The sequence below is a fragment of the Ranitomeya imitator genome, chromosome 4, assembly GCF_032444005.1.
Source record: "Ranitomeya imitator isolate aRanImi1 chromosome 4, aRanImi1.pri, whole genome shotgun sequence".
In the NCBI taxonomy this organism is placed as follows: domain Eukaryota; kingdom Metazoa; phylum Chordata; class Amphibia; order Anura; family Dendrobatidae; genus Ranitomeya; species Ranitomeya imitator.
This window is the reverse complement of record NC_091285.1, coordinates 351,758,124-351,780,492: the sequence shown is the minus strand read 5'-3', so window position 1 is coordinate 351,780,492 and position 22,369 is coordinate 351,758,124. Positions and strand designations below refer to the sequence as shown.

The window sequence follows — 22,369 nt, the reverse complement described above, 5'->3', positions numbered from 1 at the left end:
TATGAGATTAATAGAGGGGTCTGATATAGGGCTATTAAAGAGATTTCATAATGAAAGTGTATTCAAAAGTTTAATTCATTTACATAATCCCTTTATGGAGTCTCCAGAAAAAATCTGGGAACAGGCATATAAAACTTTTAAATAACAAAAGAACCATCAGTTACCTATTGAAGCCCATGCGGTTCCAGTGCCCTCTCTATGCTTCTTCCCCCTGGTTTTTGTTTACAGGACTGCAGTACCACCATCGATAAAATATGACCACTTTAGACAATCTTTGACCTAAGTTATCATGCTGAAGTAGGAAGACAATAAGACCTCTGAGACCTTTAAGCGCTTCCCACTTTATACTCAGCGAGTGCCATCTGTATTACACAGCTATCACTTACCTCAAATTGCCAATGTTGGAGCGATCACTGATCGCAGCAGTTTACCCTTCAACAGTATTTCAATAGTGATCACAGCATCTAAGTAATTAGAGGCATGAGAAATACCATTTATCACCCCTCCTCCGTGATGAAATTGTGGGGTGCCTATGGTGTTATCATGGCAGTCATGGTCTCCTGAAGGTCCATGTCTGCCATGTTGAAACTCCTATGAAGACCTCCCTCAGGCAGGTCTTTATAGGAGGTAGCTAATTTTACAACAGACTGCAATACTGAAGTATTGAATTGTACTGTACAACAGAGGTGTCAAACTGCATTCCTCGAGGGATGCATACAGGTCATGTTTTCTGGATTTCCTTGTGTTGCACAGGTGATAATTTAACCCCTTCCCGACCCATGACGCCACGTAGGCGTCATGAAAGTCGGTGCCATTCCGACCCATGACGCCTATGCGGCGTCATGGAAAGATCGCGTCCCTGCAGATCGGGTGAAAGGGTTAACTCCCATTTCACCCGATCTGCAGGGACAGGGGGAGTGGTAGTTTAGCCCAGGGGGGGTGGCTTCACCCCCTCATGGCTACGATCGCTCTGATTGGCTGTTGAAAGTGAAACTGCCAATCAGAGCGATTTGTAATATTTCACCCATTATAACGGGTGAAATATTACAATCCAGCCATGGCCGATGCTGAAATATCATCGGCCATGGCTGGAAATACTAGTGTGCCCCCACCCCACCCCACCCCACCGATCGCCCCCCCCAGCCCTCCGATCTGGCCGGTACACTGCTCCGGCTCCCCTCCGTCCAGTGCTCCGCTCCCCCCCGTGCTCTTGTCCGCTCCCCCCGTGCTCCAATCACCCCCCCGTGCTCCAATCACCCCCCCTGCACTCCGATCCACCCCCCCGGTGCTCCGTTCCACCCCCCCGTGCTCCATTCCAGCCCCCCCGTGCTCCGTTCCACGCCCCCCGTGCTCCGTTCCACCCCTCCCGCACTCCGATTCCCCCCCCCGTGCTCCGATCCCCCCCCGTGGTCCCCCCCCCCACCCCATCATACTTACCGATCCAGCCGGGGTCCCGTCCGTCTTCTCCCTGGGCGCCGCCATCTTCCAAAATGGCGGGCGCATGCGCAGTGCGCCCGCCGAATCTGCCGGCCGGCAGATTCGTTCCAAAGTGCATTTTGATCACTGAGATATAATCTATCTCAGTGATCAAAATAAAAAAAATAATAAATGACCCCCCCCCCTTTGTCACCCCCATAGGTAGGGACAATAAAAAAATAAAGAAATTTTTTTTTTTCCACTAATGTTAGAATAGGGTTAGGGTTAGGGGTAGGGGTAGGGTTAGGGTTAGGGCTAGGGGTAGGGTTAGGGTTAGGGTTAGGGCTAGGGGTAGGGTTAGGGCTAGGGTTAGGGTTTCGGTATGTGCACACGTATTCTGGTCCTCTGCGGATTTTTCCGCTGCGGATTTGATAAATCCGCAGTGCTAAACCGCTGCGGATTTATGGCGGATTTACCGCGGTTTTTCTGCGCATTTCACTGCGGTTTTACAACTGCGATTTTCTATTTGAGCAGTTGTAAAACCGCTGCGGAATCCGCACAAAGAAGTGACATGCTGCGGAATGTAAACCGCTGCGTTTCCGTGCAGTTTTTCCGCAGCATGGGCACAGCGATTTTTGTTTCCCGTAGGTTTACATTGAACTGTAAACTCATGGGAAACTGCTGCGGATCCGCAGCGTTTTCCGCAGCGTGTGCACATACCTTTAGAATTAGGCTATGTGCACACGGTGCGGATTTGGCTGCGGATCCGCAGCAGTGTTCAATCAGGTTTACAGTACCATGTAAACATATGAAAAACCAAATCCGCTGTGCCCATGGTGCGGAAAATACCGCGCGGAAACGCTGCGTTGTATTTTCCGCAGCATGTCAATTCTTTGTGCGGATTCCGCAGCGTTTTACACCTGTTCCTCAATAGGAATCCGCAGGTGAAATCCGCACAAAAAACACTGGAAATCCGCGGAAAATCCGCAGGTAAAACGCAGTGCCTTTTACCCGCGGATTTTTCAAAAATGGTGCGAAAATATCTCACACGAATCCGCAACGTGGGCACATAGCCTTAGGGTTAGGGTTGGAATTAGGGTTGTGGTTATGGTTAGGGGTGTGTTGGGGTTAGGGTTGTGGTTAGGGGTGTGTTGCGGTTAGGGTTGTGTTTAGGGTTATGGCTACAGTTGGGATTAGGGTTAGGGGTGTGTTGGGGTTAGTGTTGGAGGTAGAATTGAGGGGTTACCACTGTTTAGGCACATCAGGGGTCTCCAAACGCAACATGGCGCCACCATTGATTCCAGCCAATCTCGTATTCAAAAAGTCAAATGGTGCTCCCTCACTTCCGAGCCCTGACGTGTGCCCAAACAGTGGTTTACCCCCACATATGGGGTACCAGCATACTCAGGACAAACTGCGCAACAATTACTGGGGTCCAATTTCTCCTGTTACCCTTGTGAATCAAAAAAAATGCTTGCTAAAACATAATTTTTGAGGAAAGAAAAATGATTTTTTATTTTCACGGCTCTGCGTTGTAAACGTCTGTGAAGCACTTGGGGGTTCAAAGTGCTCACCACATATCTAGATAAGTTCCTTGGGGGGTCTAATTTCTAAAATGGGGTCACTTGTGGGGGTTTCTACTGTTTAGGCACACCAGGGGCTCTGCAAACGCAACGTGACACCCGCAGACCATTCCATCAAAGTCTGCATTTCAAAAGTCACTACTTCCCTTCTGAGCCCCGACGTGTGCCCAAACAGTGGTTTACCCCCACTCATGGGGTATCAGCGTACTCAGGAGAAACCGGACAACAACTTTTGGGGTCCAATTTCTCCTGTAACCCTTGGGAAAATAAAAAATTCTGGGCTAAATAATTATTTTTGAGGAAAGAAAACGTATTTATTATTTTCACGGCTCTGCATTATAAACTTCTATGAAGCACTTGGGGGTTCAAAGTGCTCACCACACATCTAGATAAGTTCCTTTCGGGGTCTAGTTTCCAAAATGGGGTCACTTGTGGGGGGTTTCTACTGTTTAGGCACATCAGGGGCTCTGCAAACGCAACGTGACGCCCGCAGAGCATTCCATCAAAGTCTGCATTTCAAAACGTCACTACTTCAATTCCAAGCCCCGGCATGTGCCCAAACAGTAGTTTACCCCCACATATGGGGTATCACCGTACTCAGGAGAAACTGGACAACAAATATTGGGGTCAAATTTCTCCTGTTACCCTTGGGAAAATTAAAAAATTCTGGGCTAAATAATTATTTTTTGAGGAAAGAAAACGTATTTATTATTTTCACGGCTCTGCATTATAAACTTCTATGAAGCGCTTGGGGGTTCAAAGTGCTCACCACACATCTAGATAAGTTCCTTTCGGGGTCTAGTTTCCAAAATGCAGTCACTTGTGGGGGGTTTCTACTGTTAAGCCACATCAGGGGCTCTGCAAACGCAACGTGACGCCCACAGAGCATTCCATCAAAGTCTGCATTTCAAAACGTCACTACTTCACTTCCGAGCCTCGGCATGTGCCCAAACAGTGGTTTACCCCCACATATGGGGTATCAGCGTACTCAGGAGAAACTGGACAACAACTTTTGGGGTCCAGTTTCTTCTGTAACCCTTGGGAAAATAAAAAATTCTGGGCTAAATAATTATTTTTGAGGAAAGAAAACGTATTTATTATTTTCACGGCTCTGCATTATAAACTTCTATGAAGCACTTGGGGGTTCAAAGTGCTCACCACACATCTAGATAAGTTCCTTTGGGGGTCTAGTTTCCAAAATGGGGTCACTTGTGGGGGGTTTCTACTGTTAAGCCACATCAGGGGCTCTGCAAACGCAACGTGACGCCCACAGAGCATTCCATCAAAGTCTGCATTTCAAAACGTCACTACTTTACTTCCGAGCCCCGGCATGTGCCCAAACAGTGATTTACCCCCACATATGGGGTATCATCGTACTCAGGAGAAACTGGACAACAACTTTTGGGGTCAAATTTCTCCTGTTACCCTTGGGAAAATAAAAAATTGCAGGCTAAAAGATCATTTTTGAGAAAATAATTTTTTTTTTTTTCATGGCTCTGCGTTATAAACTTCTGTGAAGCACTTGGGGGTTCAAAGTCCTCACCACACATCTAGATTAGTTCCTTTGGGGGTCTAGTTTCCAAAATGGTGTCATTTCTGGGGGATCTCCAATGTTTAGGCACACAGGGGCTCTCCAAACGTGACATGGTGTCCACTAATGATTGGAGCTAATTTTCCATTTAAAAAGCCAAATGGCGTGCCATCCCTTCCGAGCCCTGCCGTGCGCCCAAACAGTGGTTTACCCCCACATATTGGGTATCTGCGTACTCAGGACAAACAGGACAACAATATTTGGGGTCCAATTTCTCCTATTATCCTTGGCAAAATAGGAAATTCCAGGCTAAAAAATCATTTTTGAGGAAAGAAAAATTATTTTTTATTTTCATGGCTCTGCGTTATAAACTTCTGTGAAGCACCTGGGGGTTTAAAGTGCTCAATATGCATCTAGATAAGTTCCTTGGGGGGTCTAGTTTCCAAAATGGGGTCACTTGTGGGGGAGCTCCAATGTTTAGGCACACAGGGGCTCTCCAAACGCGACATGGTGTCCGCTAACAATTGGAGCTAATTTTCCATTCAAAAAGTCAAATGGCGCGCCTTCCCTTCCGAGCCCTGCCGAGTGCCCAAACAGTGGTTTACCCCCACATATGAGGTATCGACGTACTCGGGAGAAATTGCCCAACAAATTTTATGATCCATTTTACCCTACTGCCCATGTGAAAATGAAAAAATTGAGGCGAAAAGAATTTTTTTGTGAAAAAAAAGTACTTTTTCATTTTTACGGATTAATTTGTGAAGCACCTGGGGGTTCAAAGTGCTCACTATGCATCTAGATAAGTTCCTTGGGGCGTCTAGTTTCCAAAATGGGGTCACTTGTGGGGGAGCTCCAATTTTTAGGCACACGGGGGCTCTCCAAACGTGACATGGTGTCCGCTAAAGAGTGGAGCCAATTTTTGATTCAAAAAGTCAAATGGCGCTCCTTCCCTTCCAAGCCCTGCCGTGCGCCCAAACAGTGGTTTACCCCCACATATGAGGTATCAGCGTACTCAGGACAAATTGGACAACAACTTTCGTGGTTCAGTTTCTTCTTTTACCATTGGGAAAATAAAAAAATTGTTGCTAAAAGATAATTTTTGTGACTAAAAAGTTAAATGTTCATTTTTTCCTTCCATGTTGCTTCTGCTGCTGTGAAGCACCTGAAGGGTTAATAAACTTCTTGAATGTGGTTTTGAGTACCTTGAGGGGTGCAGTTTTTAGAATGGTGTCACTTTTGGGTATTTTCAGCCATATAGACCCCTCAAACTGACTTCAAATGTGAGGTGGTCCCTAAAAAAAATGGTTTTGTAAATTTCGTTGTAAAAATGACAAATCGCTGGTCAAATTTTAACCCTTATAACTTCCTAACAAAAAAAAATTTTGTTTCCAAAATTGTGCTGATGTAAAGTAAACATGTGGGAAATGTTATTTATTAACTATTTTGTGTCACATATCTCTCTGGTTTAACAGAATAAAAATTCAAAATGTGAAAATTGCGAAATTTTCAAAATTTTCGCCAAATTTCCGTTTTTATCACAAATAAACGCAGAATTTATTGACCTAAATTTACCACTAACATGAAGCCCAATATGTCACGAAAAAACAATCTCAGAACCGCTAGGATCCGTTGAAGCGTTCCTGAGTTATTACCTCATAAAGGGACACTGGTCAGAATTGCAAAAAACGGCAAGGTCTTTAAGGTCAAAATAGGCTGGGTCATGAAGGGGTTAATCACCTGCACAGCATGATTCCAGCACCTTGTGCAATGCTAAGGAAATCTTGAAAACTTGCATGGTTTGAGGCCCTCAATGAATGCAGTTTGACACCCCTGTTGTTCAATACACCACAATATTATATTGTAATATCTAGGGCCAATTTTAGGCAAAGTGGGGCCCTGAGCAAAAGTTTAAAATAGGACGCCAAATGCTCCCATATTGCACCATCACACAGAAACATTTCAGTTGTATTTACATGCACTGATTTCAGGCCGCTAAATGAGCGTGACCGACAATATTGAAGTCGTCCGACACTTGTTTCTCAACCTCTTTGCACAGGCTGAGGAACAATGATGGGGACAGAATGACCACTAGTAGATCAAATCGTCCACATACAGTATCATGTGATCAGCAGCATATGTTCAGTTTTCTCCAGGTGATGTGCTGCTGAGAACAATGATTTCTGTTCCGGCAGAACCAATCCAATCACTCCATGAATAGGCAGCATTTTGCTGGTTTAGTATAATACACCCCATAGTCCTCCACATAGTATAAAGCACTCCATTGTCCTTCACATAATATAATACACCCCATAGTCCTCCATACAGTATAATGTGCACCACAGTCCTCCATATAGTATAATTTACACCCCATAGTCCTCCATATAGTATAATGCACTCTCCATAGTCCTCCATATGATATAATGTTCTCCCCATAGTCCTCCATATAGTATAATGCACTCCCCATAGTCCTCCATATAGTATAATGCACACCCCAGAGTCCTCCATATAATATAATGCACTCCCCATAGACCTCCATATAGTATAATACACTCCTCATAGTCCTCCTTATAGTGTAATGCACTCCCTATAGTCATCCATGTAGTACAATGCACTCCCCATAGTATAATGCACCCCATAATCTTCCATGTTTTAAAATACAGTCCTCAGTCTTCCATATAGTATACTACACTCCTCTTAGTCCTCCATATAGTATAATGCACCCCCATAGTCCTCCATGTAGTACAGTGCACTCCCCATAGTATAATGCACCCCATAGTTCTTCATATAGTATAATTTATTTCCCATAGTCCTCAATACAGTATAATGCAGGTCCCATATAGTATAATGCAGCCCCACCATAGAATATATTGCAGCCCATATAGTATAATGTAGCCCCACCATAGAATATAATGTAGCCCCCTTATAGATTATAATGTAGCCCCCTCATAGAGTATAATGCAGCTCACCCATAGAATATACTGCAGTCCCCATATAGTATATTGCAGCCCCATAGTATATAATGCAGTTCCCATATAGTATAATGCAGCCCCACCATAGAATATAATGCAACCCCATATAGTATAATGCAGCCCCCCATAGAATATACTGCACCCCCTCATATAGTATAATGCAGCCCCCATATCGTTTAATGAAGCCCCCTCATAGAATATACTGCAGCCCCCATATAGTATAATGCAGTCCCCCATAGAATATAATGCGGTCCTATAGTATTATGGCCACAACGTACTCACTAATATATATATATATATATATATATATATATATATATATATATATATATATATATATATATATATATATGTATCTACTATATAATTGTCTAAGGGTCACTTCCATCTGTCTGTCTGTCCTTCTGTCACGGTTATTCATTCGCTGATTGGTCTCGCCAGCTGCCTGTCATGGCTGTCGGGACCAATCAGTGATGGGCACAGTCCGGAAAAAAATGGCTGCCCCCTACTCCCCGCAGTCAGTGCCTGTCGCCCGCATACTCCCCTCCGGTCACCGCTAACACAGGGTTAATGCCGGCGGTAACGGACCGCGTTATGCCGCGGGTAACGCACTCCGTTGCTGCCGCTATTAACCCTGTGTGTTCCCAACTTTTTACTATTGACGCTGCCTATGCGGCATCAATAGTAAAAAATGTAATGTTAAAAATAATAAAAAATAAATAAACCTGCTATACTCACCCTCTGTAGTCCACTGAGCCGCTCCCGCCGGCCGCCATCTTCCGCTGCAGTTTCCGGTGGCAAAGATGGTATGGCAGAAGGACCTGCCATGTCTGCGCCAGAAAGACCTGCCATGACGTCATGGTCATGTGACCGCGACGTCATCACAGGTCATGCGCCCATACCAACGCTGGGACCGGAAGCTGCCGTGGACTACAAGGGGCCTTCGGAAAGGTGAGTATATGTTTATTTTTTATTTTTTCACCTGTGACAAACCTGGCTGGGCAATATACTACATAGCTGGCCAATATACTACGTGGCTCTGTGCTGTATACTACGTCACTCGGCAATATACTACGTCACTGGGCAATATACTACGTTACTGGCCAATATACTACGTGGCTCTGTGCTGAATACTACGTCGCTGTGCGATATACTACGTCACTAAGCAATATACTACGTGGCTGGGCAATATACTACGTAACTGGGCAATATACTACTTGGCTGCACAATATACTACGTGGCTGGGCAATATACTACGTAACTGGGCAATATCCTACGTAACTGGCCAATATACTACGTGACTCTGTGCTGTATACTACGTCACTCGGCAATATACTACGTCACTGGGCAATATACTACGTTACTGGCCAATATACTACGTGGCTCTGTGCTGAATACTACGTCGCTGTGCGATATACTACGTCACTGGGCAATATACTACGTGGCTGTGCAATATACTACGTGGCTTGGCAATATACTACGTAACTGGGCAATATACTACGTGGCTGCGCAATATACTACGTGGCTGGGCAATATACTACGTAACTGGGCAATATCCTACGTAACTGGCCAATATACTACGTGACTCTGTGCTGTATACTACGTCACTCGGCAATATACTACGTCACTGAGCAATATACTACGTTACTGGCCAATATACTACGTGGCTCTGTGCTGTATACTACGTCACTGGGCAATATACTACGTGACTGGGCAATATACTACGTGGCTGCACAATATACTACGTGGCTGGGCAATATACTACAGCTTTGAAAAAGAACTTCTTGTTCGAAACGCGTAACCTGCTGCTACTCATTCTCCTGTGAACCATGTTTTTGGACCTTGGATTTTATCTTTAATAAATTTTGATATTTTTGGAAGCTGGATTTCTTTTTCTGTTTGCCCAATATACTACGTGGCTGCGCAATATACTACGTGGCTGGGCAATATACTACGTGACTGGGCAATATACTACATGGCTGGGCAATATACTACGTGGCTGGGCAATATACTACGTAACTGGGCAATATACTACGTGACTGGGCAATATACTACGTGGCTGCGCAATATACTACGTGTCTGGGCAATATACTCCGTAACTGGGCAATATACTACGTGGCTGGGCAATACACTCTGTAACTGGCCAATATACTACGTGGCTGGGCAATATACTACGTGGCTGGGCAATATACTACGTAACTGGGCAATATACTACGTGACTGGGCAATATACTACGTGGCTGCGCAATATACTACGTGTCTGGGCAATATACTCCGTAACTGGGCAATATACTACGTGGCTGGGCAATACACTCTGTAACTGGGCAATATACTACGTGGCTGCTCAATATACTACGTGACTGGGCAATATACTATGTAACTGGCCAATATACTACGTCACTGGGCAATATACTACGTGGCTGCGCAATATACTACGTGGCTGGCCAATATACTCTGTAACTGGGCAATATACTACGTGGCTGCGCAATATACTACGTGACTGGGCAATATACTATGTAACTGGCCAATATACTACGTCACTGGGCAATATACTACGTGTCTGGGCAATATACTACGTCACTGGGCAATATACTACGTGGCTGAGCAATATACCACGTGGCTGGGCAATATACTACGTGGCTGGGCAATATACTACGTGGGCTATGCAATATACTACGTGGACATGCATATTCTAGAATACCCGATGCGTTAGAATCAGGCCACCATCTAGTGTATATATATATATATATATATATATATTACAATACTCACCTCTCCTCCTTGTTCCCCCGCTGCTCCAGGCTCTGCAGAGCATCTCAGCAGTTCCACTGCAATGTCACACAACATGTTGCGTGATGAAGTGATGTCATCGCGCACCCGCTGTGTCAGAGTCAGAGGGGAATGATGGGGGAAGGAGCGTCATCTGACGCTTTCGCCTTCATTATTGCTTTCAGCTGTATCGGCATCTGATAGCTCCAGGCCCCTCTGACTCACGAGCCCCATAGAGGATGCATGGTGTGCCGCTATTAGCTGCTTAGTCTACCTGCCCCTAACGCTGGTACCTAGTAATATTTCAGAATATCAGATATTTGCAAGAAAACCTTTCTAAATGTTTCATATTTCTTCTCAATAGGCCACAATATGCATTGCTAGATGAGTGCACGAGTGCTGTGAGCATAGATGTGGAAGGAAAGATTTTTCAAGCTGCAAAGGATGCTGGGATAAGCCTCCTTTCCATAACTCACCGTCCATCTCTTTGGTAAGTAATACTTTTCAAACAAAATACAAAAAAAGTTATTGGGCATTAACTAAACTAAATGCATTATCGAATCTGCTGTCAATCTCAAATACACAGGACATGCCTGATTTCTTCTAAAAACGTACAGTGGCATGTAAAAGTTTGGATACCCCTGGTCAAAATTACTGTTATTATGAACAGTTAAAGTTGAAGATGAAATGATCTCTAAAAGGCCTAAAGTTAAAGATGACACATTTCCTTTGTATTTTAGATTAAAAAAACATATATTTTCATCTTTTACATTTTAAAAATTACAAAAAGGAAAATGGGCCGATGCAAAATTTGGGTACCCTGCATGTTAGTACCTAGTAACACCCCCTTTTGAAAGTATCACAGCTTGTAAACGCTTTTAGTAGCCAGAGAAGAGTCTTTCAATTCTTGTTTGAGGGATTTTCATCCATTCTTCCTAGGAAAATTCTCCTAGTTATGTCAGATCCATGGGTCATCTTGCATGCACTGCTATTTTGAGGTCTAGCCACAGATTTTCAATGATGTTCTGATCAGGGGACTGTGAGGGCCATGGTACAAGCCATCCTCTTTTCAACTGCAGTTTTTTTTTACAGATGGTGTTGTGCTTTGCATCAAGAATTTGTTAAAATTTCATTGAATCTATTCTTCACTCTACCCGTGAAATGTTCCCCATGCCATTGGTTGATTAATGGGTGGTGAGATGTTCTTTTCCTGATATTGTATGCCCTTTTTTCTCCGTGCATACCTTTGATTATTGTGGCCAAAGAGTTCTATTTTAACCTCATTTGTCCACTGGACTTGTTTCCAAAATGCATCAGGCTTGGTTAGATGTTCTTTTGCATACTTCTGATGCTGAATTTTATGGTGAGGACACAGGAGAGGTTTTCTCCTCTTGATTCTTCAATGAAGGCAGTATTTGTGCAGGTGTCACTAAACAGTAGAAATACATCTAGTCAAACTCCTAGTCGTAGCTATACATCTGTCAAACTCCCCAGCCTAGATCGGGCTGCAGGGTTAGCCGCCTGCGGAACTCCTCGTCATAACGCCTACAGACGGAACCGCCATGGGCTTTATATGAATTATATATCAAATCTTGATTTATGTATAATGCGGAGCAGCGTTCTGGATGCTTCTGGCCCATAATACAGCCTAATTCTGCGAACGCCTGTAGCCAATTATTGTTTGCGCTATTTTCGGTCTATTTCTTTTGTAAAACAGCTCGCTTGTCCTCCTTTCTTTATCTTCCGTCTGTTGGTCGACTGACAATACCGACCATATGTCAATATAATCATTATTCCATATTTTTTATCTGGTCTCTTGATCTATGTGTCCAACTAGTGGGCTAATTCCACAGAAAAATGCATCTTTGTGTAAGCTCGCTGACTGAGGTGACATTTTGTTGTCGTTGTTTTCCGCATGGTCGCGTTTAGTGTTGAGCTAGCTCCTTAATAGCTGAGGCTAGCTCATTCTCCCTTATGTTAAACACCCTATTCAGCATTGATTCGTCGTTGGCTGTGAAACACTCACCACTGTGTGACGCAGGAGGAGGGATATCAGATCATGGAGGAACTCAGACTCATGCTAGGGCGATGGTCTGGTTATTGAATTGGCCGGAGGCCCAGGGAGATTGGGAAGCATCTCCCCGGCTGACCTCTGGCAAATGTCGTACGCTCGAGCCTGAGTTACTCCTGGTGATGAAGGAACTCCGGATCCCGCTTGGCGATGGTTTGTTGGTTGAATTGGCTGGAGGCTCTGGGAGATGGGGATGTGTCTCCTCGGCTGGCAGCCAATGATGGAGCACGTGACTGCTGATGTTTGTCATGTGCCCGAGCCTGCCTATCGGGACTTTGCGATGCGTCGGACCTTTCCGATGTGGTTGGGGAACGCCATCCAGAGGCCCAAGATCTGTGGCGGCTACTATGTGAGCTGTGTCTGCGGTGGTAATGGGAGGAACATCTTTTAGAGGGACAGCGGGAATGATGGGGGGAATCATCAGAGGAGGATGGAGAGGACCTTCTATGCCTGCCCCCACTGCGATTATGGGGTTTGTTGGGGGCAGTAATATCCATAAAATGGGGTTCACTGGATGGGTTATGGACTGTAACGGTGTTTGTTAACCCTGTGCTATTAAACATGGGAGGTGGCCTTATGTTATCATATTCTATGTTATGGGTCATGTACGGGAGGGCTTGGTGCATTAACTATTTGTGTATAGTTGGGCACATGCTGCAGCTGGAGAGCGCGCTCATCGGTCAGATTGGACCGATCAGGGCGCTCCGCAGCTGCATTGATTAAGACCTCTCCATGCCCCTGTTCCGGTAGTATGGCTGAGCAAGTGCTAACCCGGAAGTGCCCATGGGGGAACCGGATGTGATGTGCTGGTGTGGGCGGGGCCCGTCCTGGAAGTGCTGGAAGATGAGCAGTGACAGCCGGGGCCCTGGCCCGCACTTGGGGAGTGAGGGCGGTGGAGCCATGGCCGCTGCTTCTTTGCCAACCTGCAGCCGCAGCGGGGGACAGGAGCTCCGTGAAAACCGCCTGCCTCTCTGGACCGGAGGTTTAGCAGCAGGAGCACCATCGCAGGACTGGGAGCTAGCAGAAAGCTCGGGAGACGAGCACAGCCCTTCTGCTATGGAGACACACCGAGGTGGGCGGTGGATGGGATCGATCTGAGGGGTGATATTGAGGGACGGAGCCACTAGTAACATTACCAGAGGGGAGGCTATTGGGGATGGGGAAAACGGAGGGAGAGTTCAGAGGGGGCAGACGGGGATGGTGACCTAAGAGAGGAAGGTGCCGGCTGTAGGGGGTCAGGAGAGGGCACAGGGAGGTGAGCGCTGAGGCCAGTAATAAGGGCTTAAAGCCAGTACTCACCTGTCTGTGCTGCTCTCTGCCGCAGGGCCTCCTACAGGGTATCAGACATAGTTGTAGGGGGTTCCGGGGTCCTCTGTTATGAACTGGTGGTTTAGGAGCAACATGGGACGAGCTCTGAAGGAGGTGGAACCTGTACTGACTGCAGTCCCTAAGCTCAACACAACACTAGAAGTAGCCGTGGGATGCTCCTGTCACTCCCTAGGCACCTCGTCACAGCCTGAGAATTAACTACCCCTAAAGATAGAAACAGGAAAACTATCTTGCCTCAGAGAAAATCCCCAAAGGATAGATAGCCCCCCACAAGTAATGACTGTGAGTGGAGAGGGAAAAGACATACACAGAATGAAACCAGGATGTAGCACCAGTCTACCAGGATGTAGGCCAGTCTAGCTAGATAGATAGGACAGGATAGAATACTGTGCGGTCAGTATTAAAAACTACAAAAATCCACACAGAGTTTACAAAAATCTCCACACCTGACTAAAGGTGTGGAGGGTAACTCTGCTTCCCAGAGCTTCCAGCTTAACTGAATTAATCCATACTGACAAGCTGGACAAAACATAGAATGCACAGAACGAATAAGTCCACAACATGTGGACAGAAAACAGCAAAGCAAGGACTTATCTTTGCTGAACTGGTCAGGATATCAGGGAAATCCAAGCAAAGATGTGAATCCAACCAGGAACCATAGACAAGTGGAACTGGCTGAAGGGAAGAGCCAGGCATAAATAGCCGAGCAGAAAGACAATCAGTGGAAGCAGCTGCAGACTGCTAAATCCAAGGAGCAGCCATTCCACTTAAAACCACCGGAGGGAGCCCAAGAGCAGAACTCACAAAAGTGCCACTTACAACCACCGGAGGGAGCCCAAGAGCGGAATTCACAACAGTACTCGCGGAGACAAAAGTTTCCAGGGGTCAGCTGGAGGAAAAGGAAGTTACTGACCAGGGCAGAGGCGTATCTAGAGGGGGGCAGCTGGGGCATGTGCCTCGGGCGCAGCCTGCAGGGGGTGCAGTTGGGCCGCCTAATGCGGCGGTCTGCAGTGTCTCCCCCAGCGGCTGCATTCTGCCGCCCCCCGGACTGAGAGTCGGCTGTTCTCTGTGCCGACTGTCAAGCTGACAGCCGGCACAGGAAAGCCGCAGCATGCCCACGCTTCCTCTCACACAGACAGCAGCGCCACTGGATGACATGATCATTCAGCGGCCGGCTGTGTCAGAGAGAGGAAGCTGCCGAGCGATGGTGATGCTGCAGAAGAGCGGTGAGTGTGTGTGTATAGCGCTGCGGGGGAATGTGCAGAGAGGTGAATGGTGCTGTTTGTCTGTGTAAGGGAGGAGAGGGCAAAGATGGGGCAGATGGGGAGAAGGCAATGATGGGGTGAGGAAATGGTGGATGTGGTGGAAAGTGCAATGATGGGGATGGTGTGGAGGAGGAAATGATGGAGTTGGTGGAATGGGCAATGCTCGGGGTGGGGGAGAAAGCATGATGGTGGTAATTAGTGATGATCGAATATACTCGTTGCTCGGGTTTTCCCGACCACGCTCGGGTGTCCTCCGAGTATTTTTTAGTGCTTGGAGATTTAGTTTTTATCGCCGCAGCTGAATGATTTACATCTATTAGCCAACATAAGTACATGTTGGGGTTGCCTGGTTGCTATGGAATCCCCACATGTAATCAAGCTGGCTAAGAGATGTAAATCATTCAGCTTTGGTGAGGAAAACTAAATCTCTGAGCACTAAAAAATACTCGGAGGTCACCCGAGCGTGCTCGGGAAATCTCGAGTAACGAGTATATTCACTCATCACTAGTGGTAATGGAAAAGACAATGATGGGAGTGGTGGGGAAGGAGGCAATGAGTGTGGTGGTGATGAAGGCTGTGATGGAGGTGGTGGAAGGGACAATGATGGGGGTGATAGAGAGGGCAATGATGGAGTGGTAGGAGAGAATGCAATGATGGTGGTGGAAAGGACAATAATGGTGGTGGTGGAAAGGGCAATAATGGGGGTGGTTGGGGGAGAGGAAATGATGGAGGTGGTGGAAAGGGCAATGATGGGGTGGTGGGGGGAGCAATGATGGAGGTGGTGGAAAGAACCATGATGGTGGTGGGGGAGAATGCAATGATGGTGGTGGTGGAAAGGACAATGATGGTGGTGGTGGAAAGGGAAATAATGGTGGTGTGGGAGGAAATGATGGAGGTGGTGGAATGGGCAGTGATGGGAGTGGTGGGGGAAAAGATAATGATGGGGTGATGGGGAGGAGGAAATTATGGAGGTGGTGGAATGGGCAATGATATGGAGTGGTGGGGGAGAAAGCAATGATAGTGGTGTTGAAGAGGGCAATGATGGGGTGGGGGAGAGGACATTAATGGGATGCGGGGGGAGCAGGACAATGAGGGGTGATTGGGATGGGAGGAAGGGGGACTTATAATGGATTGAGGAACAGGGGGAGGTGGAGGAAGACATTATTATCGCCTATTATGTCTAACATAGTCCCTTAGTATAGAGTGTACGTACTTATTATGTATAGCGCCTCCCTTAGTTACAGTTTCCTCTTTTATTATGTATTGCACCGCCCCTTATTACATACCATCCTCTCTAGTTATATATGGTGCCATCCCTTATTATATAGCTTCCTCTGCTGTTATGTACAGTGCTGTCTCTTATATAGTGCATTCTTGTTATTTTTGTTATTCACAGCACCCCCTTTTATTACATAGTCCCCTCTCTTTTTAGATATAAAATGACTGCTGATGGAGGAGCCGATGACCAGACGACCAGTCCATCAGCTCCTCCATTAGAAAAGAAGCTTTCCCATGTTCCATCAGCCATCATGGCATTATACAGCTAACAAGACAGGATGGTATGTAATAAGAAACAGGGCTCTATATAATCCAATATGTAAGGGACGGTACTGTACATAACAAGAGAGGGCACTGTATAATAATGGATGGCAATATACATAATAAAGGAGAACTACAATACCCAGATAGATTAGCGAAATTAGGATTATTTAGTCTAGAAAAAAGACGACTGAGGGGCGATCTAATAACCATGTATAAGTATATAAGGGGACAATACAAATATCTCGCTGAGGATCTGTTTATACCAAGGAAGGTGACGGGCACAAGAGGGCATTCTTTGCGTCTGGAGGAGAGAAGGTTTTTCCACCAACATAGAAGAGGATTCTTTACTGTTAGGGCGGTAAGAATCTGGAATTGCTTGCCTGAGGAGTTGGTGATGGCGAACTCAGTCGAGGGGTTCAAGAGAGGCCTGGATGTCTTCCTGGAGCAGAACAATATTGTATCATACAATTATTAGGTTCTGTAGAAGGACGTAGATCTGGGGATTTATTATGATGGAATATAGGCTGAACTGGATGGACAAATGTCTTTTTTCGGCCTTACTAACTATGTTACTATGTTACTATGTTATATATACATGTATGGTTGTGTGGATATATATATACTAGCTATTGAACCCGTTCTATGCCCGGGTGGCGAGCATTTATATTGGTATATGGTCTCCATCCTGGTATGTGCTGCTCCATCCTGCGTCCCCATCCTGTCATGTGCTGCTCCATCCTGCGTCCCCATCCTGTCATGTGCTGCTCCATCCTGCATCCCCATCCTGTCATGTGCTGCTCCCATCCTGCGCCCCCGTTCTGTCATGTGCTGCTCCCATCCTGCGCCCCCATTCTGTCATGTGCTGCTCCCATCCTGCGCCTCCATTCTGTCATTTGCTGCTCCCATCCTGTCATGTGCTGCTCCCATCCTGCGCCCCCGTTCTGTCATGTGCTGCTCCCATCCTGCGCCCCCGTTCTGTCATGTGCTGCTCTCATCCTGCGCCCCCATTCTGTCATGTGCTGCTCCCATCCTGCGCCCCCGTTCTGTCATGTGCTGCTCTCATCCTGCGCCCCCATTCTGTCATGTGCTGCTCCCATCCTGCTCCCCTGTTCTGTCATGTGCTGCTCCTATCCTGCGCCCGTTCTGTCATGTGCTGCTGCCATCCTGCGCCCATTCTGTCATGTGCTGCTGCCATCCTGCGCCCGTTCTGTCATGTGCTGCTCCCATCCTGCGCCTCCATACTGTCATTTGCTGCTCCCATCCTGCCATGTGCTGCACCCATCCTGCGCCCCCGTTCTGTCATGTGCTGCTCCCATCCTGCGCCCCCGTTCTGTCATGTGCTGCTCCCATCCTGCGCCCCCGTTCTGTCATGTGCTGCTCCCATCCTGCTCCCATGTTCTGTCATGTGCTGCTCCCATCCTGCACCCGTTCTGTCATGTGCTGCTGCCATCCTGCGCCCGTTCTGTCATGTGCTGCTCCCATCCTGCGCCCGTTCTGTCATGTGCTCCTGCCATCCTGCGCACGTTCTGTCATGTGCTGCTGCCATCCTGCGCCCGTTCTGTCATGTTCTGCTGACATCCTGCGCCCGTTCTGTCATGTGCTGCTCCCATCCTGTGCCCGTTCAGTCATGTGCTGCTCCCATCCTGCGCCCGTTCTGTCATGTGCTGCTGCCATCCTGCGCCCGTTCTGTCATGTGGTGCTGCCATCCTGCGCCCGTTCTGTCATGTGCTGCTGCCATCCTGCCCCCATTCTGTCATGTGCTGCTCCCATCCTGCGCCACCATTGTATTATATGCCCCCCATAAGACGCTCCAGTGTGTATGCCCCCGTATGCTGCTGCCATATAAAAAAAAAATATACCATACTCACCTATCGTCCGGCTCCACTGCAGGTGTGTCTTCAAGAAAATGGCACCGGAAAGCGCGGACTATGCAGGCACCGATTCCGGCAGCAGGAATCGGCGCCTGCGCAGTCCGCGCTTTCCGGCGCCATTTTCTTGAAGATACACCTGCAGTGGAGCCGGATTGTGTCTTCAAGAAAATGGTGCCGGAAAGCGCGGACTGCGCAGGCGCCGATTCCGGCAGCAGGAATCGGCGCCTGCGCAGTCCGCGCTTTCCGGCGCCATTTTCTTGAAGACACACTCCGGCTCCTCTGCCTGTGACTGGTAAGTCAGAGGGCGGCGCCGGCGCGCATTAAGCGCGTCATCGCGCCCTCTGAACTGTCACAGCAGAGGAGCCGGGAGACGGAGCCGCACGCAGCGCTGGAACGGGGAAAGGTGAATATACTTACCCTCCTGGCGGTCCCTGACTCTCCGGTGGAGATCGCGGTATGCGTTCAGTGCTTACGCATAACGCGATCTCCTGGGAGTGTTACTCTGTGAGGCCCAGACTGCGCCGGCGCTTGCGCCTGCGCAGTCTATAAAGGCTCCGGACAGAGTGACTCTCCCAGCGTTATATTATAGATAGCTTTCCTGCCATAAAAGGAGGGGGGCCCTGACACATTTCGTGCACAGGAGCCCCAAGCTGTCAGTGTCCACCCTTGCTGTCAGGTCAGAGCGACGCCAGCAGCGTGATAGATCATGTGATCATGCTGCTGACGTCACTTGCCCGCGCTGCAGAGGCGAACACTGGTGGTAAGTGCTCCAGTGGAGCTGAAGATGCCGAAGATTAAGAGCAGGGGGGGGTTTATTATGTGTGGGGAGCATTTGAGTGGGGATGGGGGGGCTTTATTATGTGTGGGGAGAATTAGAGTGAGGATGGGGACTTATTATGCGTGGGAAGAATTAGAGTGGGGATGGGGGTGTTTAATGTGTATGGGGAGAATTGGAGTGGTGATGGGGGAATTATTGTGTGGGGGAGAATTTGAGTGGGGATGGGGGTGTCTAATGTTTGTGGGGAAAATTTGAGTTGGGATGAGGCTTTATTATGTGTGAGGAAAATTGGAGTGGGGTTGGGGGATTTAATGTGTGTGTGGAGATTTGGAGTGGAGAAGCGGTTATTGTGTGTGGGAAGATTTGTAGTGGAGATGGGGTGCTTTAATGTGTGGGGGAAATTTGAGGACACAAAATGAAGAGCAAAGGGGGAGATGGGGGCATGTATGTGGAAACAGTGCAGGGGAAAGGGGATCAAGTATGAGGATACAGTACGAGGGAATGGGGAGCATGTGTGAGGAAACAGTACAGGGGAATGGGGGGCATGTATGAGGAAACAGTATGGGGAATGGGGGCATGTACGAGGAAACAGTATGGTGGAATGAGGGCATGTATGAGGAAACAGTACTGGGAACTGAGGAACATGTATGAGGAAACAGTATGGGGGGATGGGTGCAGACAGTATGGGGAGCAAATGGAGGAATGTATGCGGACTCAGTATGATTAGGAATGTGAAATATGTGTGTGGACAGAGTACGGGGAGTGAGGATGATGGGATGTGTGTAGACACAGTATGGGGTGTCAGGTGAGCAGGCAGTATAGAAAGTGAGGGGGTAAATATATGAGTAGACAGTATGGTGAACAAGGGGGATGTGAGAGGAGACAGTATGAGGATGGAGGGGAATAGTGTGAGGACACAGTATGGGGGTGAAAAGTGAGTGGGCACAGAATAGAAACTGAGTAGTGAGGGCATAGCATGGAGGGACAGTGTAAAGGCACAGCCTGGAGGTGACAGTATACCGAGGAGGGGGAGTGTGATGAGAGGGTACAGTATAAATACTGGGCCCTATAGGGGGGACACAGTATGAGAGGACAGTGTAGAGAGGGGGCTGGTATGAAAAGGAGAGGTCAGTGTAAAGAGCTTTTTCCATAAGAGGGACAGTATGGGGGTCATATTTTGTGCAGACAATATAGTGAGGGGCAATTTTTTATTCAGGAGCATGGTAATGACACTTAAGGGCATCATGTGGAGATTTTCTGCAAAAGAACGGAGAAGATGGAAGTCTGCATAGTTAACCTGCCTAGGTGATTTTATAACCCACAACCTCAGATCCTCACAATATTCATTTGCTTATGTACATATGCTTGATTTGCTGGCACGTGACAAAAATTTGGCCGTGGTTTACAGGAACACAAATAGAGAAATAAAAGTTACATATCCTGAAATGGCTGCCCAAGCCCTATTACTGTTAGGATACTACACAAAAATCACCTGACAGATTCCCTTTAAATAAGAATCTGCCTGTCTCTTTATTCTAATGGGATAGTTTGTAACTCCTTTATCTGTCTTTTTCTGAGATTCTCTCAGCTGTATATAGCCACATGAAGGTTCAGCTCCCTTTTACTTGTTTCACTAGGTAATCTCATTTTGCAGCCTGCAAAGAGCAGGGAAACAAACTGCCCCCGAACGTACCCTAATCTGTTATATATGTATTTTGTTCCATTAATTTTTTGTATTCTTGATACCTGGATTTTGTGAATTTTGGACTATGTGACATTTTGAATACAGAAACCGATTAATGTAGGGAGTGATCTTATACTCACCTCATTATGTTGGAAACCATTTCTAAGGCTACGTTCACATTAGCGTTGCGTCGGGCACAGCCACGGCGACGCATGCGTCATGAGCCCCTATATTTAACATGGGGGGAGCATGGACATGCGTTGCTCTTGCGTTTTGTGATGCATGCGTTACTATGGCGCAACTGTCAGGGCGCAGAGGACGCTGCATGATGCAGTTTTTTCTGCGCCAAGAACCATGAAAAAATGAACGCATGCGTCACAAAATGCTGCGTTGTGCATGCGTTCACATTTGCGTTGTGCGTTGCGTCGCCAACGCTGCACCGCACAACGCTAATGTGAACGTAGCCTAAGAGGTGCAGTAAGTGGTGGAGCATGTTGTCCTTTCCAGTCCAGTAACTCATTGTGATCAACAAGACTATGTATGTGTAGTAGTATTTGGATTTATTCTCAAATTTTTGAATTTTTTATATTTGCGCAGGAAATACCACACTCATCTGTTACAGTTTGATGGAGAAGGTGGATGGCGATTTGAACAACTGGATACTGCCACGCGGTTATCATTAAGTGAAGAAAAACAGAGACTTGAGTCTCAGCTTGCTGGAATACCAAAAATGCAGCAGAGATTGAATGAACTGTGTAAAATTCTAGGAGAGGACTCAGTCCTCAAGACAGTTTGTGAAGATGAGTAGAGTCAGTATTTCAGGTGTCAATGTTTATTTTTTTGCAACAGTTTACACAGACAAAGACTATAATGTATTTTGTAATGAATGTACTGTGCATGGGATGAGGTACTGGAACTTGAATTGACAGGATGAATGAATAAAAGAACAAATAAATATTTAAATAAAACATTAATAAGTCGTACCTAAAAATTAGATGTGACAATATTCTGGATTGACAGAATCCAGACTCTATAATAGGAACCCTTTGCGCTTTTAAAACTGGTCAGTTTCAATAGATGACTCCTTCTTGTAACGTAATTTAGGGCATGTTTAGCGAAAGTAGGGGTTAGTCCCAACATACGCCCCTGAAATTCTATATTCTCCCTGCAGTGCACTGCAATGTGACCTACCAATGACATTGAACTTCCCCTGATGCAACCAACCATTTGCAGGAAATGCCAGCAACAAAAGCTAACATATAGGGACAATATTATTCTACAGGTCAGGCAGATTGGGTTCCCTGTGATTTACCATACTTGGTCACATACTTCAATGAATTGTCAATGTCTATCTTTTTTCTAGTCTTATTTCCAACCTGTAACTCATTTTCTAAAAGCTTCAGTGAGTTCCTTGATTGTTAATTTATGGAATATATATTCAGATCATTTTATGGATAATTATCTTCCAAAATGAAATATTACCCCTCCAGAAAGAGCGTTATACAGGGATTCCTAGAACACCAAAGACATTGAATGAGTTGTCCACTACTGGCTTCACTCAC

At 46.7% G+C, this 22,369-nt stretch overlaps 1 protein-coding gene across 1 annotated transcript in view; it reads left to right on the top strand.

Annotated features, from left to right (window-relative positions):
- ABCD2 (ATP binding cassette subfamily D member 2) overlaps positions 1-21,784 on the top strand; it is an 84,222-nt gene extending 62,438 nt beyond the window's left edge. Inside the window, exons 9-10 of the mRNA XM_069765009.1 lie at positions 10,632-10,757; positions 21,405-21,784. Coding sequence (XP_069621110.1) covers positions 10,632-10,757; positions 21,405-21,615 — 337 coding nt within the window. The 3' untranslated portion in view covers positions 21,616-21,784. The remainder of the gene's footprint in view (positions 1-10,631; positions 10,758-21,404) is intronic.
- Positions 21,785-22,369: the final 585 nt, after the last annotated feature.